This window comes from Zosterops lateralis (assembly GCF_965231275.1).
Source record: "Zosterops lateralis genome assembly, chromosome: 19".
Lineage (NCBI taxonomy): Eukaryota > Metazoa > Chordata > Aves > Passeriformes > Zosteropidae > Zosterops > Zosterops lateralis.
This window is the reverse complement of record NC_139779.1, coordinates 2,748,645-2,775,778: the sequence shown is the minus strand read 5'-3', so window position 1 is coordinate 2,775,778 and position 27,134 is coordinate 2,748,645. Positions and strand designations below refer to the sequence as shown.

At 41.2% G+C, this 27,134-nt stretch overlaps 2 protein-coding genes across 2 annotated transcripts; one reads left to right on the top strand and one right to left on the bottom strand.

Annotated features, from left to right (window-relative positions):
• The first annotated feature begins 351 nt into the window (after window positions 1-351).
• On the top strand, window positions 352-14,290 carry RPS6KB1 (ribosomal protein S6 kinase B1). Its single transcript, XM_083875450.1, has 15 exons — window positions 352-500; window positions 3,572-3,621; window positions 4,215-4,335; window positions 4,666-4,734; window positions 5,201-5,348; window positions 5,948-6,005; window positions 6,317-6,417; window positions 7,310-7,400; window positions 7,605-7,695; window positions 8,007-8,114; window positions 8,387-8,449; window positions 9,190-9,267; window positions 10,627-10,734; window positions 11,307-11,419; window positions 11,918-14,290. Exons 1-15 carry the CDS (start codon window positions 429-431, stop codon window positions 12,153-12,155), a joined length of 1,509 nt encoding a protein of 502 aa, XP_083731576.1. The 5' UTR covers window positions 352-428; the 3' UTR covers window positions 12,156-14,290.
• RNFT1 (ring finger protein, transmembrane 1) lies at window positions 14,020-25,485 on the bottom strand. Its single transcript, XM_083875451.1, has 9 exons — window positions 25,159-25,485; window positions 23,139-23,515; window positions 22,742-22,818; window positions 22,053-22,153; window positions 21,284-21,437; window positions 19,466-19,624; window positions 18,621-18,686; window positions 18,092-18,193; window positions 14,020-17,910 (listed from the first exon to the last, which is right to left on the bottom strand). The coding sequence occupies exons 1-9, from the start codon at window positions 25,161-25,163 to the stop codon at window positions 17,776-17,778; spliced, it is 1,176 nt and encodes a 391-aa protein (XP_083731577.1). The 5' UTR covers window positions 25,164-25,485; the 3' UTR covers window positions 14,020-17,775.
• Window positions 25,486-27,134: the final 1,649 nt, after the last annotated feature.

Genomic DNA, 27,134 nt, shown 5'->3' with positions numbered 1-27,134 from the left:
TCTCGGTGTGGGTGCCGCTGTGGCCCCTCCGAGCTCTCTCACCTCAGCCCCGCCCACCCCTCTTCGAACGGCCCGCGCGGCGCATGCGCAGAACACTCTCCGGGCAGACGGGCGGGGCGCTCCCGCCCACGCCGGCTTCAAAAGCGCTCAGTGCGCACGCGCCACTCACTCGGCTTCACCGCGTCCTCTGCGCAGGCGTCGCTCCGGTGCGCGGGGGGCCGGGCGGGCGCGCGGCGCGCTCACCGCGCAGGTTCGGCGGGGCCGGGCGGCGCGCTGCGCGTGCGCGGCGGGCGCGGGCGGGGCGGGGGCGCAGGCGCGCTGCGGCCGCGCAGCCGGTGATGGCGGCCGCGGCGGCGCTGCGGGGCGCGGGCCCATGAGGCGGCGCAGGCCCCGGGCACCCGGCGGAGCCAGCGAGGGGCGGCGGCGCCATGGCGGGAGTGTTCGACATCGACCTGGACCAGCCCGAGGAGGCGGGCTCGGACGAGGAGCTGGAGGAGGGGGTGAGAGCGGCGGGGGAGGCCGCGGGGCCTGAGGGAGGGGAGGGCGCGGGAGGCGCCGCGGGGCCGGGCCGGGCTGGACTGGACCGGGCGGGGGCCGCGCTGAGGCGGCGGCGGGAGCACAGTCCGCGCTGTCCTGGTCTATCCGCGCCCGGAGCGGCTCGGGGGCTCTTCCCCGCCCAACTTCGGCGTTGGGATCCCGGCACAAGCGCCACACCGAAGTCGTGGGGTTTTTTATTTTTTTTATTTTATTAATTATTTATTGTCACATGTCCGAACGTCAGTGCAGGAATGCCGATCTTTCTGGAGCCGTGTACAGTCGCCGCTCTCGCGCCAAAATTAAAAAGCAGAGGTTTAAAGCGCCGCGTCGGGCGGGTCGGCGGCTGTTCCATCTCGGGCTTTCCTGAGCGATGCACCCGATAATGGGCACTTTACAGCTCGTCATGTTCCTCTAGATCCTGTCAGAGCTTTAGCGGGGTTTAATTGCATCATCTCTGTTTATGTTCTCCTAGACCTTCTGTCGCGTTTTGATATTGTTTTGTGTATTAGCGGTTTGTTGTTGCTCAAAGTGCTGCTGTGGTTATTTTCTGCTCTTTAAATGCTAATGACAGTCTTGGGGTGTTTGAGATCACGGAGTTGCGGGACGATTTGGGTTGGAATTGACTTTAAAGATCATCTCAGGCCATGGGCAGGGACACCTTCCCCTATCCCAGGTTGCTCCAGGCTCTGTCCTTGGACACTTCCAGGGATGAGGCAACCACAGCCTGTCTGGGCACCCTGTGCCCGGCCCTCCCCGCCCTCCCCGGGCAGAATCTCACCAGATATCCAATCTAAACCTCTGTGCTCTTGTAAAAACTCCCTTCCATGTTTATTGTAGATTCCCTCCAGGTATTTCCCTTGAGATGAGCAGATATTCTGTTACTCCGTGTAACCTGCACAGACATTGTTTGACAGCTGGAGGCTTGAGAGCTCCTCAGCCCGCAGGGAAAGCTGTGCCCGTCACCTCCACAATCGATACAACACTTGGCTTTAGAAAAGGTCTCTTGCATCACCCTGTTCGCGCTGCCAAGAACAGGTTTCTGAGCGAGGTGGGGAGAAAAGTTGAGTTTGTTCTCCCTTGTGTTCCTGCAATTCAGTCTCGGGGAACAATTAAACCATTGTGGGGTTTAAAACTTTGCCGTGAGTGACGTTGGCAAACCTCGGTTGTTCTCAGGTGCCTTTTGGCAAAGAGATAAAGGAGGGTGAGAACGGGCTGGAGGTGAAAACAACCCGACAGCGGGAAATGTGAGAGAAAGGAGGGAGGGGGAGCATCAGGAACGACATTCCAGTGGAAATTATCTCCACAGGGTGTGTGCCCTGCAAGGAGGTGAAGGGATGAGCAAGGGGGACACTCAAATTTCTCAAATCTCCCAAAAACTAAACCCAGGAGGAGCCCAGACAGCTCAGTCGTGGGTTTGAGTAGGCACAGCCGCCCTGGAAAATCTGCAGAGTTGTTTAAAAGGAGTTTCCTCAAAAGCCATGCGGTTGTTTGCACTAATTATTATGGTCAGAAAAGCCTCAGCCTTAATTTGGGTGTTTGTAATAAATAAAACAATGTATGGACTGAAGGGCTGGTGGCTTCCCAGTGCCTTTCTTGGTGTCGGAAAATGAGAAGAAACCCTGAAAAAAAAATACCAGAATGGTGTCTGAAGTGAATTTTGGTTAAATTAATTCTGAGAATAAAACCCAAAGTTCACAGGAGCAAGAGCAGCAGAGGAGAACTTTGCCAGGACCGTTGGGCAACAGGAGGAGTTGCTCTGGGAACTGAGGGGTGTTTATTCTCTGGGTTGAATTTTTTAAAATTCATTTGTTGGCGTATGAGAGTGGGGTCAAGGGCAGCTTTAGTGGCTTTTATTGTGAAACATGTCAATAAGTGGATTTCTCTAATAAATGTCAACAGGAGGACAAGAGCTGGCAGCTCTCTGAGCTGGAAACAAACCTGATCTTTTGGACTCCTTAATTGCCTGTGGTGTCAGTAGGTGGATCCAAGAGTTAAATTCCCCTTCAGAGCACCCAAAATAAACCAGCCTCTGTAAACTTTAACGTTGAAATGGTCTGGAAACTGTTGAAAGATTTGAGTTTTCTTTGGTTAGTGTTTTCACTTGGATAATATTTTAAAATCCACTCCTTGGCTTGGGCTGATTTTTGCAGATGTCAGTGGATTTTCTTTTTCTTCTGCTTCTCTGAATTTCACAGGTCACTCAATATATTTATTTTCAGTCTGTAGATCCCAGTTCAAACTCACAGTTGTTATTTTGTGTCCATATTTTTAAAAATAAGAATGTGACAGTCGGGTCTGAAGCTCACTAGAAGCTTGCCCATGACATTCTATTTGCATTCATTCCAGCTGTCTGCTGCCTTTGCACTTCTTTTGCCATGTAGAGCCACAGATAGAGGGAAGGGATCAGGTTAAAAATTCTTTGAGGAAAATAATCTCTTCAGAATTAAACCACGTTCATTAATGGTGGCTGGTTCTGAATGTGAAGTGCAGGAACTTCTTCAGTGCTGATTATTGGTCAGGAAAATCAGAGTAAAGCTGAATTCTTTAATCACAATTGGGATTTGATTTACCAATCTAAAATAATAAAACCTTCTCAGTAGATTGTTTTTTCCCAGTGCAAATGAGCCCCAGTTCATCCGTTCACATAATCTTTATTATTGCTCTAATTTGCACAGTACTGCAATAGGACTCAAAAATTTCTGTGTAAGAGGAATTTTAAAGAAAATTGCACTACCGTAATGTTTCTCAAGTTCACTTGGGGGTGCGAAATTGCACCTCTGATATTCAAATGGTTGTATAACAATCCAGCCAGGTAAGACAGTGGTTTCTGTGTCACTGAGACACATGGCACTACTTCAAATTTTGCACAGAATTTAGTGGATTTTTTGATCTTCTGCTGATAATTTTTTTTTATTCCTGACCTATTTTATATAGAGATTTTGCCTTTATAACGTAAAGAAGTTGTTAGCCACCTCAGTGCATTTATTTTAATGCTTTCCTGATTCTAATTCATCTTTTTTCTTCTCATCCCCAGGGTCAATTAAGTGAGAGCATGGACCATGGAGGAGTTGGCCAATATGACCTGTAAGTTGCTGCTAGAAAATATTCTGTATCATTCATGCCAACCACATATAACTTCTGATTTTGTTCTATTGTTAAGGTAAATAGAAAATTTTGTTCCATTTTGAGTCATTTTTAGATGTTTCACTATTTCCTCACATTAAAATTTGTCACTTGTATCTTGAAATAAAACAATAATAATAAAAAGAATTCTGGTGAAAGCTGCTCTTTGTCTTTTGATCCTTGTTTCTCCTAACAATTCTCTTGCCTTTGAATAATAATTCTAATACAGATATAACGATATAAAGAAATATCTGAGTCAGTTTCAGGTTTTCATCCTCTCAACTTAATTCTGGTGTAATGCAGAGATTCATTTTGCATTAAATTGAAGGGGGGTGAAGGAAATCCTGATACTATAAATCCCCAAAATGTGCAGGTAACCTTGTCAGTGCAAGCTGCAGCTTTGCACACACCAAACAATAATTCCTGGTGCTGGGGAACAATAATTCCCCACTTCCCAGGCTGTTTGGTCAGACACTTCCCAGGGAGTCAATGCTTTTCATTTGCTCAGTGCTCAGTGCCAGGTAGGCTCACAGCCTCGTTCTGCTTTCCTGCAGTGGGATGGAACATTGTGAGAAGTTTGAGATCTCAGAGACCAGCGTGAACAGGGGCCCCGAGAAGATCCGGCCCGAGTGCTTCGAGCTGCTGCGTGTGCTGGGCAAGGGCGGCTACGGCAAGGTCAGCCCCAGGTCCTTCCTTCACACCCTCAGGGCTCCCTGCTTTGCTCTCATCTCTCTGAAAAGTCCTTTCTGCCACGGGTAGAAAGATCTAGAACCAACCCCAGCTGCCAAAGTTGATGTCATGGCACTGAGGTCCCTCAGCAGCCTCACCCGCTGGATGGAGGCAGCAGGGAATGTCCCAAACTCATTCTGCATCCAATCTCTGCCTCTTGCCTTGTAGTTTATGGTTGATCTCCCCTCTCTCTCTCTTTTGCACAATTTTGGTTTTTAGCTTGTGGCAGTTCATGCAGCTGAAATATGTGATTGCCTTTGTGTTGGTGTTGTTTAGGTGTTTCAAGTGCGAAAAGTGACCGGAGCGAACACGGGGAAAATATTTGCCATGAAAGTTCTTAAAAAGGTAACCTGAATTTTACTACTCTCTGAATCTAAAAGAAAATAAATCTATCTCCTCCATTTACCTTTTAGAATTATCTAATGATGTAATAATATACCTAAAATATACCTAAACCTAATATATATACCTAAATATACTTAAAAATAAGTTCTAGGATATATACTGAGTTTTTACTCAGAGTCGGGATTAGAATTAAACTTCGAATTTTTCTGTCTGGATAATTTTCAGCAGCTCGTTTAAACAGGTCAGGAAGTAATTTCCAACCTAAATTATTTTGTCATTCTATGAAATAAAGACTTAAACTTCTGCAAGAAACACCTTATGTAGATATTGTAGTGAAATGTAATTTTTTTAATGCTGTTGCTAACTCATATGTAGTGCTATAATTTAATAAACTCAGCATTGAACTCAGTATAAAAGGCTGCCTTGTTTAGCATGCTCTGTGCTCACATATCCCTGCTTTTTGCAGGCAATGATTGTAAGGAATGCCAAGGATACAGCTCACACGAAAGCAGAGAGGAATATACTGGAGGAAGTGAAACATCCCTTCATTGTAGACTTAATTTATGCCTTTCAGACTGGTGGAAAACTCTACCTCATCCTTGAGTATCTCAGTGGTCAGTATATGACATTCTTTTACCTCCTTCTTGGGCTCTTATACAATCAGGAATTTGGGGTTCTTACCCTACAAGTAAAAGGCCAATTAATGATGGCTTCGTGTCTTAAACTGAAGAAGGTTTGTATTAAAAATACACAGAAGAACATGAATAATTCCATACAATAAAGAGGAATGAAACATAAAATAGTTGTTTTTCCTGACAGAACAGGAGAGAAAGACTTTAAGACTTTTTCTTGCACTGGATTTGTCATTTTTGTGTGTTCTGTGCAATCCTACAGAGTTACCTGAGGGTTCAGTCCTTGCAGGTTCTTTGTGACAGAAGAATTATTCCATGGTTAGGGAAACAGATTAGAAACAATTTCTTCAAGCTGTAACAAGAAAAGACAGGGACAGAAATGGTGTTTTTTTAATGCTGATTTCATCAGGTTGCTGGAATCCTGAGGATGACAGAATAGTGGCTCAGTTGTTTTTTGGTGAAACAGCCTGTTGTACAGCAGGCAAAAATACCTGTTGCTTATAGCTTTCCTAGAAAACAGACTTTTGACTGACTTGAAATGATACTTTTAATTGAGTGCAATCTATTTTTTCTCATGACAGGAGGAGAACTATTTATGCAGTTAGAGAGAGAAGGGATATTTATGGAAGACACAGCTTGGTAAGCGAAGCTATTTTTGTAAATTAATAGTTTGGGTTCTTTTCCAAATGCTTAAACTATATTTATCTACTCATTCATTTTAGAGTGCAGTGAAAGAGCAGTTCAGTGGGTTTGGGGAGGGTGTACATGTGCTGTACTCACCAGTTTGTGCTGGTGGAACTCCAGTCTTACAACAGAGGAGTCTCCACTGCTGGTTGCTCACTGAGGCTCTGTCCACAGGGCTGTGGTCAAGGTTTAGGGGTTGAAAACTCTGAAAGCCTTGCTTAAGATGCTCTGCATGACTGATTATGTCTGATTCCTTTGCCTTTCAGCTTTTACTTGGCAGAAATCTCAATGGCACTGGGGCACTTGCATCAAAAAGGAATCATCTACCGGGATCTGAAGCCAGAAAATATCATGCTCAATCATCAAGGTACAACTCCAGTCATGAGTCAGGCTGCCACTGCTCTGAAAACAATTCTCCCAAAGGTCACAACACCTCAGTTAGAGGTGAATCTCCTAAGGAGAGTGGCAGGGGTGTTAGCACTCCTGGGATAAGTGAAGAGCTACCAGAGCTAATTGCCCTCAAAAACTGCTTCCCTGGTTTAATAGGCCCCAGCCAGCTCAAGTTATGGACCCAGGCATGTTTTGAGTGGTTTGATTTGCCTTTTCTGCACCTCTGGATTTTTTTTTTTTTTTTTTTTTCTGCTGGATCATTGTGAAGTAGAACCTGTGACATTTTAGTCAATGGGGATGGCTGATGGTAGGAAAGGCAGTTTGGGTAGGATGCCAAATCATCTGTGGCTGAAATGACTTAGCCAGCAGCTGACACTTCCCACTGACAGCAGTTTCAGTTTCTGATTGCACTGTTCCAGTGACTGTGTGACACTGATTAGTCTGGCAATCTGTAGCACCCAGAATTTTCATGTTTTCTTAAACAACTTATTTACTTAGTCTGAGTCTTTGTACTGAATTATTCAGAGCACTTTACAGTTTGTTGAAGATCGTTCTGTGAATTTTGAAGCAAGCAGTAAAATTCAGTAACCTACTTTTTTAGCTAAATGATGCTCTACAGTCTTTATGTTTAAACACATTTGTCTGTATTTGAATACATTTTGGTAGTTTGTCAAGTGGCAGCACTTGGTTTTCTCTCTAAGTGTGATTACCTTGTTCTATTTTATGGCTGCATTGCTTTGTCAGACCATATGTGGAAGTAACTCAGAGTAATTACATATCCACATTAAAAATTCCTAATTTTTTCTCAACGTTACTTCTACAAATGGCAGAATTCTGACAACTCTGAAATTTGATCTGTTTAATTTCAGGTCACGTAAAACTGACTGACTTCGGGTTATGTAAAGAATCCATTCACGATGGAACAGTCACACACACATTCTGTGGAACAATTGAATACATGTGAGCTGCACGATGAAATACAAAAGTATTTGCTCTGCTCTGGGGGTAATGGCTGTGTTTTGCCTTTTTTAACTGGTGGTTCATGTGTTCAGTTGTCACTTGGGACAACTTTACTCGATAAATGGGGGTTTGTTTGAAAACTAGCAGTCACAATTAGTATTAAGCTCATTAAAACTTTCATATTTTTGATTTTTCTGCTTATAGGGCCCCTGAAATCTTGATGAGGAGTGGGCATAACCGTGCTGTGGACTGGTGGAGTTTGGGGGCATTAATGTATGACATGCTGACTGGAGCAGTAGGTGCACAGTTATAATTGCATGTATTTCCCTTTGTAGCTTCTCTGCTTCCCTGTACCCTAACTCAGCTGCATGTATAAATACATATATTCCACATATATATTTATATTTATATATATATACACACACTACAAGTAATACAGCTCTCAGGTTTGCCTACAGACACGAGCTGCTTTTATCCAAAATTTCTATTTGCAATAATTTTACCTGCTTTATAAATGACTGAAGTGAGTCCTGTGTACACAAATTAAAGATCTGAACAAGTCCTTTTTTTTTTTTTTTTTCCTTCTGTTTCAATGGTGCTTTCCAGCCTCCTTTCACTGGGGAGAACAGAAAGAAAACAATTGACAAGATTCTCAAGTGTAAACTCAACTTGCCTCCCTACCTCACACAAGAAGCCAGAGATCTGCTTAAAAAGGTAGAATTTTAATGACCGTCCACATGTATGTAGAAAATAGAAATATAATGATAGCACTGTGGCTGTTCAGTTCTAGCTTGGATTATTACTGATTAAGTCACTTTTTTGCTGAGTGATACAGAAAGTGATTTCCCTTGAAAACACAACTGTTTTCAAGTGAATGCAGATTTTTCTGATTGTTAGTACTCATTGAAGTGATGATTCATGGCAGAACTAGTCTGGTTATAACAGCATAACTAATTCTGCTTTTTTGGATGTTATTTCTCATCAAGCTGCTAAAAAGAAATGCTGCCTCACGTCTAGGAGCTGGTCCTGGAGATGCTGGAGAAGTTCAGGTAACTTGAACTTAACTTGAGACTTCTTAAATGACCTCATTGGAAAGAAAACAGCTTTGAAGGTACCTCAGGGAAGGAGAGTGTCTGTCTTCAAGGGTAATGAGCAAAAAGGCAGCCACATGTGACAACTCATCAAAACCTGAAGTCTTTAAAGCTTAACAAAAGCTGCTGTCTACCTATTTGATAATTTGAGATTTGGAAAATAACTTCTATTCTGTAGCTCTGTCTTGCAGTACATCTTTTCTAGTAGTTTCACAATGGTAACTGTGCAGCCCTGGAAGGGTGAGGATACTCTCAGCAGTCTGATGAAAAGTTTGCCAACCTTATTGCTAATTGAAGGGAAAAGTGTGGCATTCCAGCTTGACTTTGTTTTTGTGGTGATATTGACAAGTGTTAGAGAGTCCTCCATATTTCACAGTTCTGATCATTTGTTGTTAATGCAGTGTTTTGTCATGATTTAACTTCTAAAGTTGGAAAATGAGAGGTATTTTGCATGTAAACTGGTTTTTCTAACACTTCCAAGGAAATGGGGACATGTTGTCTGACTTGGAGGTGTGATCTCAATTCTCAGCTCTTCCAGCCACTCCGAGCGAGCGCTGCAGAATATCCTACACTAAACCAAATGTGATTTTGGAAAGAAACACCCCAGAGAAAGGCTCTGTCTAGAACATGTTGATGGTGGAAGTGTGGGCTTTGTGCCCTGGGGGCAGGTGCTGACTGTGCTCTTGTTCCCCCTGCAGGCTCACGCCTTCTTCAGACACATCAACTGGGACGAGCTGCTGGCGCGCAAGGTGGAACCTCCTTTTAAACCCTTATTGGTATGTACTGGGAACACTGGGAGAGAGAGATTCCCTGTGTGCCTTTAGCAAAGCTCTTCATTAAACTTAGAAACGTTCACTTTACAAACTGGAGTGCCACTGACTCCTGGTACTGGAGTTATATCAACTCAGGGGAGAGATTCACTCTCAATTAAAGCTGGCAGATCTGATCTAGCTTCAGTCTGAGTTCCTCCTGCTTCTGACCCGTAGGTTAAACAGACCTGCAAGTGCAGTTCACTCTGAGATCAGCTTCTAAATCTTCTACAGTAAGTCAGTACTTAGTTTCATCTAGATAGAGTTGCTAAGGAAAAGTAAATTAAATCACCTAATTAAGCATTTTCTGTGGTTGCTTATTATTAATCTTTATAATGCATCCTGTGCATTATAAGCACAAGACTCCAGAGTTTACCTCTAACCAGTGATGTGATGAACAAGTTTTTATTATCCCATCTTATATCTGGATGGTGTCTGTTTTTCCCTCTGGGTACAATCAGTCAGCTCCAGCAGCTGTGGGTGGGTATTCTATATATTCTCTATAATTCCCAGCTACTAAAATTGTCACTTAAAACTGGCTTGAGCATCACTAATGTCAAGCATTCTATAGCATGGGGATTCCAGACCTTTTACCCCTCACCCTTTGGAGTGAAATTCAGAAAGAGTCAAGACTGATATTTCCAAATATTTATCTGCAGGTGGTTTGGGGTTTTTCTGTTGGCAGCAATTTTATGGGGGTTTCTTGTATAAACCAGATAGTTTTTCCATTTGTGCTTCCATGGCTGCATGAAAGCCTGCACAAATGAATGCCTGCTGCCTTTCCAGAGACTCATGGGAATAAAGAAGGGATTTTAGAATTACTGTTGTTCTTTGAGCAAATGAAACAATATTCCTCATAATCACTTATTCCGAAGTTGTCCTCTATCCCTCAGACCATAAACGCTTCTGTATCTGCAAAAATGGGACAAAACTATCTGGAGAGGCCTCCAAAAACTAAATAGTTACAACTGTTCTATACTGGTTGTGACAAGGGCTGAAAACTTGCAAGAAACTGGCATTGTATTTCTAAAAGTTTTTGTTTGTAATTTGAGAATTTTTTTTAAAATAAGGCATCTTTTTAATTTGTGTTCCTTTTTGATCCATAATTTTTGCCCCTCCCCCTTGCCTTTATTTCTCAGTGTCAGTGCCCATAGTGACCTCCCACTGGCAGCGACAGGATTCCGACACCACTCCAGGGTTTTCCTCCAGCAGAGCTCTGCCAAAAACCCATGGAATGAACTCCATCCAGAGGCTGCACTGCTCACCGCTGAGCCCATTTGGTTGATATCTGTAATATAAACCCTTAATCATTTTGTTTTTGCAAAGCAATCTGAAGAGGATGTGAGCCAGTTTGACTCAAAGTTTACACGTCAGACACCTGTTGATAGCCCAGATGACTCAACTCTCAGTGAAAGTGCCAACCAGGTCTTTCTGGTGAGTCAGCCAGGGAGGAGTGAGGAGTGGCTGTGGAGAGGGAGGTTTGCTGCTGGAAACTGGGAGCATTTCAGCTAAATTCATTCCTTTGACTCCTAACACCTTGAAGCAAACTCTCATAAACTAAACCCAAATCCTGTGACAGGTCTGAGATCTTTGAAAATACTTTGCTTATTGCTGACGTTTTCTTTATACAGCAGCCAACAAACTGTGCTGCCCCTGTGGCATGTCAGCATTCTGATTCAGAGTGGCACTGTGAGCCCTGCACATGGCATTGCTTTCACAGCCATGCAGAGACAACAATGGCCAGGCTATAGAGCAAAATTAAATAAATTGAGTGTGCCTGTGGGAATCTGTGATTTGAGGGGAAATAGCTGGGGTGTAGCAACTCTCTGAAGTCCCACTGTTTGCTTCAAGGAGTGAGTAGGGGTTCCTTTGTCTACAATAACCCTTCTTTTTATAATTTTCCTATAAATAATCTATAATTAATAAGCCTATAATGAAATAAATAACTGCAGAAGTGATCCTGAATGCAGAACTTGCCTGTGACTTGCCTTTTTCTTGTTTTGCAGGGTTTTACCTATGTGGCTCCATCTGTACTTGAAAGCGTAAAAGAGAAATTTTCTTTTGAACCAAAAATTCGATCACCTCGCAGATTCATAGGTAGCCCTAGGACACCAGTCAGGTACTTTATCTTCTTTTTCTTTTCTTTGTAATACACTTTTTTGACAAGTAGTTGAAGCAGTAGAAATAAAAAATGCAGCCTTGCTTCTGAGTAAGCCCTGCACTTCCATTGGAAGTGATTCTGTTTTATAAACCACATTATTAAAGACAAATCTGTGGTGTTGGGCAGCACATGAAGTTCTAATTTGTTGCTTTTCAGTGCTGATCCAGCCTCAGAGTGATGACTTTGATACAGCTAAAATTGTTTCAGAACACCTTGAGCACTAAAGAATCGTGTTAGTACAGAAAAACCCTTCTGCAATCACCTGGAAATGAGAGAATTTTACAAGAGGCTGTGGTAGAAGCCAGACATGGAAATTTCTCAAACTCCTGGAAGTGGAAGGAAGAATTAGAAATGCTTCTCCATAGGCATTTGAGTACAGTTTCCTGCAAGAGTAAGGGATATACCTTGGTGCTGTGTACGTGTCCATCTCTGATTGTTGTATTTCTTGTTTTAAAGCCCCGTAAAGTTTTCCCCTGGGGAATTCTGGGCGAGAGGTGCTTCCGCCGGCGCATCCACCACCCAGCCTCCTGTGGAATACCCCATGGAGACCAGCGGGATCGAACAAATGGATGTGACAGTCTGTGGGGAGGCTTCAGCACCACTTCCAATCCGGCAACCAAACTCTGGGCCCTACAAAAAACAGGCTTTCCCCATGATTTCCAAACGACCGGAGCACTTGCGCATGAATCTATGACAACACCATTTCCCCAAGCCTCGCAAGGTGGAAAAAACCAAGAACAGACTTGAGCCCCCCCCTTTGAAGTTGAAATTTGAGGGCTTGCTTGGTTTACTTTGAAAAAAAAGTGACAGTATCAAAGAATCGGTCATTGCACAGAGAGACTTGGAAAGCAAAGAAAAACGGATTTTTTTTTTCTTCCTGTCAATCAATGGTGCATAAAAAAACAAACCACAAACAAACTTTAGCAAATGGTATTGCAGAACTCTAGGCACATCATCTTACTGATTCCAGTGACATCTTCTCACCTTATCAAGGATCTTTCAGCTCGAGAGCTCGAAACGACAGTATTAAGGGGCAGGATGTTGCTTCAGAATCACTGGTGTAGTCGTGAATGTGTCGAGGAGGGTTGGCCCTTTCACTAGGCAGAGTTTGGAATTGCCTGCAGGCTTGCAGCTGAGGGGTAATTAGCATGCAAGCTTCGTTAAGCTGTTTCCTACAATGGGGTGGAATCAAAGAGGAAAGCTAAACTTAATTGGTGTTTCACATTCAAAACATAATGAGGTTTTTTTTATATATACATATATATATATAAATATATATATTTTTCAAATAGATTTTTTTGATTCAGCTCATTATGGAAAGTATCCCAAAATGAAAAAGGCAAACTTAATTGGTTGCTGTGAAGAAAGTTCAAGGCTCTAGTTCTGATTCTCCTCCTCATGAACCAACCAATCAATAAATGGATCACTCACTGACCAGCCTGGCAGTGTTGGGGTGGGAGAGAACTGTTTCCCTGCTTCCCCAGCTGAAATCCCTGTTTGTTCCTGCAAAGACAAATGGATCTAATCAAACAGCAGTGCTGCTATGTTCTAGGCTTAACTGGAAGCCATGGGCTCACACATGTCCTGCTTATTTCATGCCTGTCCTCAGCAGACATTTCACTGGGAAACTTCACTTTTGTACACGCTGGTCCTCAGCTGGGCAGCTCAGATTCTTACCCACAGAGAGATCAACAGTGAGCAGAACACAAGGTCAGTAAAAATCTTTAGGAAGTACCACAGGAAACACAGGCAAATCCTTCAGAGTATAAGGAAATAAATATTTTTGTAACCAGTGGGTAAGAATTTGAGAATTTTTTAAATTATTATTAATAATAATGAAATTTTGCTTATGGTAGTTCCCTGCCATTATACATTTCTAAATTTATCAACTTTTTTTTTTTCTATGCTGGGGCAATAAATTTGCTGATTGTATGAGAAAAGTGTTCAATGGCCTTTCAGTGAATGTCTTCCACAGTGGGTCAGAACTTTAGCAAAACTTTTAATTTAGCAAACATATTCTTAAGGACACTATTTATGTTTTTAAAACTGTCACGATCTGTACAACTGACTTACAGGTACAAAGAATAAAAATAAAGGTAAAAAAAACCTTTTTACCTTACTTTAAATACTTCCTGCCTTAAAAGAGAAAGCATTTCCATGAACATAGCTGGTGAAAGGGTTAATATCTGCAGAGCTTTACCCTAGAGTTAGAGTGTGGATGGTGTGTGCGTGTGTGTGGAGATGATCATACAAGTCCTGTCACTTTTTTGCCTGCCACACGTTGCATTATCTTTTTAAGTCGAACTGTGCGAAGTCGACTTCTGGCGTTTCACAAAACAAGTAGGGATGTTTTTTATTCTAGATTCTGCTTACTCTGTGGATACTGAATCTTTTTTGAGCCATAGGATCCAAGCCATAGAACTCTCTGTAAAGCATTGAATCCGATCACAGTGCTCTTTGCTAAACTTGGCAAGGCAGAAGGATTCGGCGAGACCTTTGATGCTAGCAAAGAACCAACACACAAAAAATGGTTATGATCAAGCGAAAATTAGTTTGGTTTTGGGGTTTTTTTTTTTTGTTTTTTAACTTCCTGGTAAGCCTTTTGTTGAAAAATGTAATTTTTTTTTCTTTTAGTTTGAGCAGGAAAATCAAGTTACCTTACAGTGACATACTGGAAGATTGCCATTGTTCAGTTGGTGACGTGGCCACGGGTGGTTTTGTGGAGCCCAAATCCAGGTGCTCAGGAGTGTTTGCACTGGGCCTTTCTGCAAACACACAGCACCTGGACTTGCCTGGCGTTCACTGAGGATAAAGGAACTTGGTTAAAAACAATATAAGAAGAACTTTTCAGAGGCAGATCTCTCTTGGTCCTAGTTACAGCTAACAGTTGCTTTTTTTTTTTGCTTGGCTGGATAGAATTGTCCAGTGGAATTGGTTTAATGGCTGGCAAGAATGGCAAGAGTTGTTTGTCTGAGTTCACTGATCAATTACAAACCCAACCCATCCGTTTTCCAAGGAAATTCCATGTACTGTCAATGTTTCAGCCCGTAGATTGTAAGTTGAATTCCCTACCATAACTGTGAAACTTTGGGAGTGTGACTCAGACAGCAAGCACACACTATGCAATATGGTTTATCCTGTATTTATTTGTAAAAATATCAGACATAGATCCTCTATATATATATATAATAGTGTCAAAATTACTAGTTGTGAACTAAGGGGAGTGGAGTTCTAGCTCCTGTCTGGCTATTTCAGATAAGTGCAGAATGCATTGAATATTGGAGAGCTTAACAAGTGCTTTCTTTTGTTCATTTAAAAATGTCTTAAATTTTTCATTAGAGTATAGAATCTTATTTTTTTTATTTTGTACAAGCTGCGCTTTTTTAATTATAATCACTGAAAAATTCACTATAATTTGATTTTATAGGATTTTTGTAGCATTACAAAAATATAGTAAAACTGAGGTTAATACCTGTTGTGGCTAACCATATAAAAGTATTAAATCTTAAACTTGAACAAAAGTCATATTTTTTTTTACTAGATGTTAAATAGGGAAATATTTTGTTCTGCAGGTCATTATCAGAAAAGGTTTCTAGGTCAGCTGTGTTACCAGCAGTTTTTCTTTTTCCCATTTGATGCAGAAACTATTCTGGTATAAGATATTCAGAATTCCATCATTTTTCTCTGTGGGAGTGATGCATACATTTGACGCCATTCGTGTACTAAATTGTAATTTTGGGAATGCTGGAATAATTCCTACCAAGACTGTCTTAATTGTGCCATCTGACATTTGAATGTCATCCTGGTATTAGCTCATAATAAAAGATAAAAATCAACGAGTCAATTGTTCTTTGGAATATCCCTTTTTGTTTTTTTTTTTTTTTTTTTTGCTGTGCTGTTTAAAAGCTGAACTGCTGGAGAACATTTCATGTTTGAGTTCACTCTCAGTGTCCAGTTGAAGTTTATTTTGGGTCTCTTCTCTTTTCAGTATTAACTCCCAACCTGCTCTCAGTGTTAATCAGAAAGTGCATCAAACATTGAGGAGGCTGTTCTGGTTTTAGGGCAGATGTTTGGGGTTTGGTTGGTTTATTTAAATTCTGTCCCTACAGCAGGGTTGTTGCTGTTTCATTTTCCCAGTTCAGACGGAAATCCTTTACCCAAAGGAGAAGTCATTAAGAATAAGGCGAATTACTTGAATATTTTCCCTGCAGATCTTTGTGTGCAGGTCCCATATATGAACTTCTCCAGTTGTTCTCTTCCAGACTAATCTGTCTGTGAGAACACCCTTGAGCTGCCTTAAACAAAGGTAATCCCTGGCCTGGTTTTCATCTCTCACAGTTTGTTGCAACTAAATATCCTCAAGAGCTAAATGAGGTGGAAGTGAATAGCAACTAAATGCAAATTTAAGCATATGTTAATCCAAGTGACCTATTTGTTTTTATTTTAGGAAGTAGGGGAGGTTTTAAGTGTAACAGGAAATGTAAATCATTGTGTTTCCTAAGAGCTCTGATGGGAAATGGAGGAGGAATTCCTTCAGAACTTAAAAGACCCAAGAGAGGTTCCTTCTGGTGCTTTCCCCTGGGTTCTTGGGCTCTGAAAAAGTGGCTGTTGATTGTCATTTGTCACCTTGTGTGTCCCTGCAGCCTCAGAGCTGCAGTGTCTGTGTGTGGCAGGCAGGGAGTGGCCCTGCCCTGGATCAGGAGGAGTCCCATGGCTCACAGGGATGGCATTCCTGGCCAGGTACTCACTTTTTTCCCTGTCTGTAACTCCAGTGAGAATAACCTGTTTGATTTATGAAGTGTAAATCTAAACCAGCTGACCAAAATCTTTTTATTCTCGTTTTTTTAAATAAAACACGTTTGTTAAAATTACTGGGTTTGGACAGAAGAATCAACAGAAAGAGAGAAAGAAGAGAAATTGTTCCCTGATCCCTGTTTTTGACCTATCTCCACACTTACTCAGTTGTTACTACAATGTTGTAGACAAAGACCAAAGGATTGGAGTTGATTTAAAGCACCAACACTTTGTTGTGCTCCATAAAACAATCTTGGTGAGCCTTACAGGCCAAATGTAATGATATTTCTTAGTTTAAATTTTCCATCTCATTAGATTTTTATTCTCAATACAGGATTCTGCCCTTGGAGCTGTACCTTTAGGGTACTCAAGTCAGTGTTTCACTTTTGAATTGTTTTTCTTGAATTTACAAGTTTTTCTAAATGTCTTCAGGCAAGACAAGCTCAAGTTAATGGTAACTAAATGTAACTTTCCTGTAACAGAATCCATTTGAGTGATGTTTTCAGTCTTACCTGAATAGCACAGTGAAAAAACAGTGGTTACACAGAAGTTAGTGCTAGAAATAACAAAAACAAATCAGGAATAAATTGTAACATTTAAAAGGTTCTTGTTTTCTTCCACAAGCAAAATGTACCTGGCAGTGAGCAGTTGTTATGTGCTTACATATGAGTTAATACCAAAACAATAAGAAATCTTTCTTTATTCAACATGCACCAAACAAATAGATTCAAATGCATTTATTCTCTCTGATTTTTTTATGCAAACTACAAATTGCAAATAGAGTATAAAATAGATTCTCCCCTGTAAGAAAATCTGGTTCCTGTTATGACAAAAATATAATATTAAAGATTTCTTTTAAAAATACCAGCTTTATAAAATGCTAAGTAAAAAACTAACATCAGTGGTTGGTTTAAAGCCAAAAGATTAAGCCAAGGATCCATTAGAAGCCTACAAGAACCTAAAGGGGAAATATCTTATTCTTGTGCTTATCTACAGGTGCAGTGAGAAAGAGTTTTGCTGTTCCAGGTGCATTAATAAGCTCATTTCTCTCATTTACTGGGCAAGTATTAAAGATCTTTAATGCCAAGAGTGACAAGCAGCTCTAATTCTCACTGCAGACCAGAGGATAAAATTTGCTCATAATCTTAATAAAATCAGTAGGTTGACCTTTTGGCTTGAGTCATGTTAGAAAGAGAAATAACAGTTTAGTAGTTTGGAACCCTATTCAACTTTTAAAACAAAATGTTGAATTAAGAAGTAATGCAGCACATTTCAAGGATTTGACTGTTTCCTATGAGAATCACAAGAGAAGCAATGCTGGCTTTTCTGCATTCATTCTGAAAACTTCAGTTTTCTCTACCTAGAAAAGGTCAAGTTGCCATTTTTTCTGCACTGTTTTAAATACATGGCATCTAGAATTTGGAAACTCCTGCCTTGTGCCACCTACAATTTTAATCTGCAGTAAACTGAAAAAGCTTAGTGTGAACAAACAAACTGGAACCCAAGTTGTTTGACAAGCTTTAGAAAATCTGGAGATGCATAGATGTGGCTCCATCCTTCCACTTGTTAACATGGTCTGAAATAACAGTTCTGCAGAGTGGACAGGTTTTTTCTCTATTAAACCATAAAGAGATGCATTCTTCACAAAATGTGTGCTGGAATGAAAAGAATGACAACTTAGAGCTTCTAAGCTCTTCCATTTATATTATTTGTACAATCTGATTTCTAGAAATAATCATCAAACATACACTCATCTGATTTTATGTTGCCTTGTGTAACAGTAGTTTGAAATATTATTTAATTCAAAATGAAATAAGTCGGATTATGTTGTATTACCTGACAGATCAGCAGAATAGGCTTCTGAAATTCAGCTTGGCAAATGGAACAAATATCATCAGATTCAGAGCACTGTCTCTTGCTGGCTGGCACCCCATAGTGCTGTAAAACAAAGGATTTGCAGCAAATATTAATTGTGAGGGGAATGAAAAAGCCAAGCCCAAATACCAGGACAGAAAGGAATTTGGAGTAAAGGCTGCTATGCCAGGGAGACTTAAATTCCTAATGTAAAGGAACATTGCTAATTTTTTTAAGTACAAGCAGGACAAAAAGTATTTTTATTTCACATCCTTTTATCTGAAGGGATGTGCAGATTTTTTTTTTTGTGGGTGATTTTGTTGTTCAGGTGACAACACAATCACTCAGGGAACTCAGACTGTGAAATGGGAGAATGAGTATAGAGGAGCTAATTTAAAAATGCATTTGTTTATTGCTAAAACAATAGAGAGGAATAGGAATGAGGAATTTCTAGAAGGATTTTCATGTAAATTGGGGTTATAGGTTTGTCAAAAGAGAATGCAGTACTCACTGGGCGTGTAAAAAATATCCTTAAGACCTGCCTGAAGTTTCTCCATTGTCCAAAAAAGCTCAAAAGCTGAAATGAGAAAGAAAACTTGAGTTATGCTTAGTATTTTTTCACTGTGAACTAAAAAGCTCCCAAGGTTTTGATTCCAACACTGGAAAGTCTCATTGCTGGTTGGATGTTGGAAGTCACATAAGCACAGCAATAGTTCAGACTGACCCTATTTTAAATTTTTGGAATGTAACTAAATTAATTTAGGCTGAAGTTTTTCCTAGTGGGGGTCTGGTTTTTAAAAGTGTTGAGGTTCTGAAATAAAGCACTGGAGTGCAAATATATCAGCATTATTATCATGCTTGCAATGGTCTTTAGTCCTGGAATTAAGGTACCAGAGCATGATGAAGTGCTGGTCATGTTTAAAGCCAAACTGGATACATTTGGGGCAGATGAGCTCTTTGGAGAAGCAGAGAGCCAGTAGGAAGATGTTTAACTTGTTTAGCATCACACAGGATACTCCAGCAGAGAAAATTTAATTTCCTGGAAAATGGTGACTCTTCTAGCTGTTAATTCTGCCTTTATTTTTGCAAGTTCTCTGTCTGATGTGAGGAGACCTATGATAGCTGTGTCCTTTGCTTTGCAATCCCAATCCATTGCTAGATAAAGATGGTTTTGAGTCCTGAGCCAGTTTTCCTGGAAGGCTGCATCAGTAAAACTGAAGCAACTTGGCAGTGAGTTCACAAGTGAACTTTGAGAAACGCGTTTGTGTCTGTACCACCCTGCAGCAATTATTCCTGCACAACAATCCCTTGAGAATTTGCTGTAAAACTTGAGAAGAGCTCTAAAGCTTGCAATACCTTGAGGATGAGGTAGAGGAGGCCCAGCAGAATGCCAAGGGTCCGTCCCAGGGCAGTGTCCAGCTCCCCATAGGCGATGAGGTAACGGAACCACACTGGTATGGGGACAAACATACGGTAATACTGGCAGAGTTCTTCTAACAGCATGTACCAGTAGCCCTAAGCAAGACATGCAAAGGAATAGCTCAAGATTTCAAACTCTCCAAGGGTTTGCAAAATACACAGTAAAAAAAAAAAAAGAGTTGTTATTTTTTGGAGTAGCTTCTTCTGGTAATGAAACAATTAAATGCGGAGCACGGAAAAAAAGATCAGAGGGTGAGTCTCACCACGACTGTCCAAGTAACAGTAGCAGAATTGATTGCTGGACTGCAGAAAATCAAATTATAGGCTGAATTGGGATGGCTTGGCAGATGCCTACCCACTTAACGAGGCTGTCAGACTTGATTTCATAAGCATTAAAAAAAGTAAAGTGACATGAAAAAGAAGAATAACACCGATTTGGTTACAGAGATCAGCTTGTCATGAGCCAGAATTGTGTCCTGCACTCGGGGTTAAGAAGTGACAATAAGGCCTATTCTTTTAGTAATAATAATAATTATTATTAATAATAATAAATTACAAACTCTTATCCTGTAAACAGTTTTATGTCTAAGAAACTTGTTAATTATCTTCTGATAATAAACTTCTTTAAGGATGGGGTAATATAAAAACAGAGGGGCCAGGAGCTGGACTGAACAGGTAACCAGAGTTCAGTGACACTCAAAAAATTAGTGAATAACCAAACACAAGTGTCCTGCACAGAACACTGTGTGTGTACATTTATAATCATAAATATTTAACTCAGCTTTTAAGGAAATAAAGTAAGTTTTTTTTAAAAACTGTATTTGTAACTCTTTCTATAATGTGCACTGGATGATTTCCCACTATTGATCAGATTCCTTCTTTAATTTAGACAAAGTTGGTGTAATGGAATTTTCAATAACTTTTTTGCATGTTACATCACTAGCTGTAGGAAAAAAAAATAAAGATCTTGATTATATATCAGTATTTAGAGAAGTCAGTTGTACCTCAGAAGAACTTGTTCTGGTACATTATAAGAGATAAAAATGTCCCAAAACATCCTGTTCAAATGCTACCACATCAAACTGTACTTGCTAAGTTTTTTTTTTTTTTTCCTGAACCAGCACCAGCAATTGCAATTTTAAGATAAAATGTAATTGGTTTTGCCTGCCTCACCTTGGGAAGCAGATAAAAAAAAATACACCACCAGTGAGTGCAAGCTTCTGAGAAAATTATTAAACCTCACTGATTTGAGAAATTAAGCTATGAATCAAATTCCTTGATCTGACACAAATATTCCTTAAATTCATTAACAACAAAGAAAATTCAGTATTATTTTTGAAGAGACAGGAAAAAAACCAGCTGTTTGCATGTGCAGATCTTAAAATCTTGACTGTTCTTGTTGAGCATGTGCAAAATTTGCTGTGCTCCAGCTGCTCCAGGCCAACTGCCCGTGTACACATTCCTACAGAGCAGAAAATAAAAGGTTTGCTTCAACCCCCAACTTGGAGACAGAAATAAACCCACTTATCCAATCATATAATACAAGCAATTGTTTCAGATCTGACTGAAAACCTTTTTTAGCACCAAGCAGAGAAGAACATGAAAGCCACGGGGTTTTCTTGCACACGGTGTAGTGGTGGATTATAAACAGACATTTAATTAAAGATTTTTTTCTCTGGGTAGGATTTAATAATTAGTTACTTTTACCAAAAGAGAATCTTCACAAGGAATCAAAACTGCAGCTTGTTTCCTTACCTTGGATTTAAAGGACATGATAAAAGAAGGCACCAGGAGAATAAAGCACTTCAAGCCCATGAAGAGGAATTTCAGAATAAAGTCTGTGACTCCCACGATCCAAAGCACTTCCCAAAAGTTCATAAAATCCACAGTGGGGCTTAAGAAGATTAAACTACAAAAAGAAATATCAGAAGTTACTGGAGCACCCTATTTAGAGGAAACTGTAACCTGAGATTATCACAGCAGGTTTAATTAAAAAAGGAAACCTGGTTTACAGCAAGGGAGAACATTTACTAAGAAAATGAACTGCTCCTTGTAAATGGATCACTGAGGATCTCTGACAACTTTTCCATCCTGGAACCTTCTTTGCTGTGTGTTCATCACAGCCCCCATACTCCAGAGCTCAGTCTGCTGTCTCAGTTTGGCTTTTAGCCTTTGATTTCCAGCCAAGGCTGCAGCTCTGGTCAAGGGGGGGAAAATCAACTGGAGCCATAAACTGCACAGAGCCCCAGGATGCCACATTTGGTATTCCCAAGGGTCAGAGCTGGGAATCAAAGCCAGGAATGTTCTCTGTGGCACAGCAGTGCCATTAAATCGAGTATGGAGTCTAGGAAATTCCAACATACTGTTTTTAAGGACAGCACCTGTTAAATTTGGCAGAAGGGGAGGAATGGAGATTAAAGTGAAAAGAGAAACCGATGCCACAATTAAAGAAAAACAGCAGATAAAGTGTCCCCAGTCAATGTCTGGGTAATTTATGGTGGGGGAGAGCTGTTTCTCTACTTACCTCTGATACAGGCACTGAGAGTGGAAGGTGTAATACAAGAGGAGAGATGATCCACTCAGGTAGAGCAGTAACCAAGTGCATTGCAACTTGGAGCACCGTTCCTGCAAGGGGATTGTAAAGACACATTGCAGCCCTTGCCTCACAGTCAGTGCTGAAATACATCCCAAACACCAAGGCTGTTGCACCCACAGGACTTTATCTGAGGGGGTTTAGAGCCCATAAAATAAAAATGGAGAACTCAATGGAAAGGTAAAGCAGTAATTTTAGTATTTTTAACCTATCAATTTCTAGGTGTACCAAGTTGGTTTTTTTTTCTAAAGACAACCAAAACCCACCCCACTCTGAAGAAACAACAGATTTCCCTTTGGGAGTGAACACAGCTGAAAAATTACACTGTCAACTGCTATTGCATCCCACAAATATAGTTAAGAAGTTAATCCATAACTAACAAAAAAGTGATTTCAATAGTCAAAGTCAGAGGGGAAAAAACCCCACCCCCTTGAATTTTGCAAACCTTGTTATCTGAAAAGTTCCCCTGTACAGAAGCATTAAAACTTTACTTCCATCTCAATACCTAATATTATTAAGTAAATAAAACACCATCTCCATTCACATTTCTTTCAAAAACGGATCAATTTGTTTAAGTCTTGCTTAACTTAAAGAATTTTGTTGCATGGGGTGATACTTACTCTGAGAAAAACCTGATTTACTATGCTTTTGTTTGCATAGGCATAAGTTGTTAGCAGCCCAATTCCAAGAGAAATGCCTATTAGGAAAATAGGATCAGTTATAACCATGAAAAGAAAAAAATAAATCACTGAACTGGGTTAAAAAGCAGCCACTTCTAATATGTCTTTGTAATTAGAATTAATAGCTGAGACTCTCAAGCCAGGATAATTAAGCACATTGTACATATGCCAGCAAAGGAAACAGAAGCCACTGAAATGCAGTTTAGTAAATCTCTCTTTCTGATGAATAAAGCTAAATAAAAATAAAGCTAAAAACAAATCGAATTACATTTCAGGCATGGTTAACAGGGTGGGGAGGAGGGTCTGTTCCCTGGGAGCTGATTTAGTTTTACTCTACCAGTGATGTGCTGCACGAGGAGTTTGACACAGAGGATCAGGAGGTAGGGCAGGCTCTGGTGCAGCCACTGCAGGAGGTACCGCAGCTCGGACAAGGAGCTGCCTCCCTGCTCCTCCGTGTCCGGGGCAGCTTCCTCTGACCCTCCTGCCTCCCCATGGGCGTGCCCGTGGGAGCGGCCGGGCCTGGAGCCTCGGGAAGTCGAGTTTTCCCTGGAATCGCCGGCGCTGGAGCTCAGCTGGATGCGAACATCACCCTCTCCCGACAGCCGTGACAAGGAGGGAGAGTCATCGCGGCTGCCCTGGGTGCTCTGGAGGTGGGAGCACTCGGGTTGCATGGTGGGGTGTTTTGCTCCTGGAGTTTTTTCTGCTTTGTGTCTCCTAGACGGGAACAGTTAAAGAAAGATATAAGTGGTTCAGGAAAATAAAAATCCAACGTGTTGTACTGAATGATTGCAAGGCAAGATTCTCTGAGATCCTGCCTGAGTTTGTGGTTCACACCCCACCTCCTGTGTCTCATATTAAAATGATTTCCTTCCCTCCACCTGCAGATTTCCCTGGCTGCCTTAGGAGCAACTAAAAGTGAGAATCACAACAGCAAAAACTGCTGGACAGGAGACCAGAGCTGGCTTGTACAAGAGAGATCTTGGAAGTGCTGCATAATTTCACAAAAATAGCAACAGCAGTGGGCCAGAGAAGGAGCAAACGCTGATGGGAAGGAAGCAGGGAGTACATTTCCATGCATCCATTAATTGGTGAGCACTGGTTCAGACACGTCCAGTCAAAAGCCAGTGCATGCTCAAAACTGAGGGCCATTATGGGATTAATGAGATTATCCTGTCTGGGGAAGGGAGCACAACCAGGTTAGGCCATTTTCTAAGAAGCATTTAAAAGAGGGGAAAAAAATGAAACGCAGCCAAATGAGGTCGGATTTATCTTTCCTTTGGCATCTTTTGGTTGTCTTCTGGTTTTTTCACTTCTCTGTGAGTCTTTACTCGGATCAAATAGGGTTAAATCAACTTCTCTGCACTGGTGTGACAACAGAGTAATGATTTTGGAGAATGCCTGGGAGCTGAATTTGACACAATACTTGTCACTATGGAGTAATATTGAAACACTGAGTATTTTATTATAATCCTCTTCCTATTTCTCAAACTCTTACAGATCCCTCTTTGAAATTATTTTTTTCACAGCCAAGTTCACTGGGGATAAAAAAAACAAAGCAAAATTGCTTTTGCTCAGCAAGAAGTTCTGGATGCATTTGCACAAACCTCAAAATCTTCAGCCTTTAAAAAGAAGTTAACATTAAAAAGCAGAACCACTTTAACACATGAATATGAGAACTTATTAATATTTACAAATGCTCCTACTACTACTACTATTTTTTGTTGTTGTTGGCCAAAGATGACATCACACTACAAAACAACCAAAATCCTCATTCTGTATTTTTTTTACACACGAATAAGACGGATGAAGTGAAGATTGTATTGATGACTTGTGTGAACGGCGTTACTAAGCGATGTTTATACAGGAAGGACTAAAAAAAGACACCTCATTTTGCACCGCAGTTGGTGTTTTGGGGCCGGATTCTTCAAGAACTGACAGCTCCGGGTTTAAAAAACCTGAAGGATCGCACCGCGCCGAGCAAACTTTCAAATCACCGACTTATTAAATGGAGATATCGGGGAAGACAGATTTTATTCTCCTCCCCTAAAAAAAATCAGCTAAAATAAGATACTTGAGAAAGGCCGCATCGAACATTCCCCGTCTCTCCGGGGATCACCGCTCTCCAGGAGCTGCTCCCGCGCCTCGCCGGGACCCCGGGAAAGGTTTAAACCACCGGGAAATCCTCATGAAAATCCATCCCGAGAACCCCCTGGGTGTGTTTGGGACCCCGCACAGAGAAAGGAAGGGAAGAAAAGGAAAATATGAGCCCGGAGCCGCGTTCCCCGTGTCCCCCTCCCCGCCCGGCGCTGTGAGGGGAGCGTGAGGGGCGAGCCCTTTTCCCGCCCTTTCCCCGGTACCTCATGGGGCGCCCGGCGCCTCCCGCCCGCCGCCAGCCGCCATCGCCGGGGCTGAGGGGGAGGAAGAGGAGGAGCCGTCAGGGGAGGAGGAGGAGGAAGAAGAAGAGAAGTGAAAAAGAGGAGGAGGAGGAGGAGGAGGAAGGCTCCGAGCTGGGCGTTGCTTTGGCAACGTCGCGACCTTCGCCCCATTAAGGTGTTTGGGGCGCCTCCCCTCAGCCTCAACCCCGCCAAAACCAGAGGGACCTTCCCATTCCTATTTTTTTTTTTTTTTCCCGAAAGCCTCAATTAAAATTAACCCATGAAGGCAATAATAAGGAAGGAAATGAAGGGATATAAATAAAAAAAAATAGATGTGTGCTGCGGTATCATTGCTTGTCGGTGGTAGTGAAAGGAGTCCTGCTGTCTGGAAATTGGCTTTGCCTCCCAGGAAAGCGCTGCCCTAGTTAATGCTGCTTGTAGCTCTTGGAATGAAACAGATACAGGTTTTTTTTTTCTTTTGAAATGTGCTCTTGAATAAATTAGTTTGCGTCCAGAAATGGCATCTGTTTTCCCTGGCTCGGATTTTTTTTTTTTTTTCTTTCTAGAAAAAATGTTTAGGTATGCGGCTCACACAGAAAGTGGGGCTAATAATCTGAGCTGAAAATATATATTTGAAAATTGGTGCTGTGTTGTTTGGAGTGAGAAATGCTAGTTTAATTCCAAAGTTTAAATACACCAATGCTGTGGGGTCAGGAGAAGGAAAAGATGAGGCCTCACAGGTGTTATTAAGTGAAAAATTAAGTGTTTGGAAGAGTTAAGTGGCCTGGCGTTCAGTGACACCATCTAACAACAAACCCTCTCGTTTATTTTCAGGGAAGAAGCCGAGAACACTGGCTGCATCTCTGTGTCTCTTGGAGGTGGGTTTTGAGGAGGCAGCTTGGCCTACTTTTATTGATGTTTTTGGAAACTGTGCCTAGAATTTCCCCACTGGAAAGTTCAGGTCACAAATCCTCTGCGTTCCTCTCAAAGTGTGGCTGATGGATTGGAAGAAACCTGGGCTGGTTATTACAGATACACTTAAGTATTAAACAAACCCACAGGGCTCCTGTTCCTGTAGGCCCTCTGAACTCAGAAGACCTTTCTCATTTGTGTAATTTTTCTGTCGAATTATCCCAATCCTCCTCAGTAGCAGCAGCAATGCAAGATTTCAGATGCCTTGGCAGGAAAAACTCAAAGAATTTTGTGGCCATGTCCCCCATCCTTCCAAGGATAACACAAACCTGTTGTGTTTGGCTTCTGCTGTGCCATATTGTTCATTCTCCCACTCTTTGCTCAGTCAGTCACTTCCATCGTGTTTGGATTGTGAAGGACAGTGTGGAAAAAAATAAAAAAAAAATCTTAATTTGCTTCTCAAATCAGGGAAAGCAATTATAAATCTTTTATTTTTAAATAGTGTTTTATGATTGGAAATTATGCATGCCTTCTGTACATCGCTTGGAAGGGTATAAATATAAAAGATTTGTTCAGCTGTTTCTTTCTTGTAATTATAAAATGCATTAAAGTACAAATGTGGCTTTAAATCCACGTTGTTCTCAAACTGTTTCTCGATGCCACATGCACTGAAAATATGAAATTAATTCGTGGCAGCTTATTAATCAATGGTGTTTGCTCATGCAGGTCACTCGCTGATTTATCTCTAATTCACAGCTAATTAGAAGGTGTGTAACTCTTCAGAGATGTTGTTATTTAACAGGTATGTTTTCCTAGTGCCATTAATGACCTCTGGATTCAGTAACTCCTGACACAAGAGAGATTTGGGAGATTATTCACACAAAATTGGAAGTATTTTCCCATGGGCATTGGACACATTAGGTCATGGTGATAAATTTACCAGTCTGTGTTTGGATTCTACTCCCAATAAATTTCATAGAGTGCCCAGGCACATTTTCAGGTGTTTGTACACTCAGAAATACCCCAGACTTTCTCATCCTCCCAGG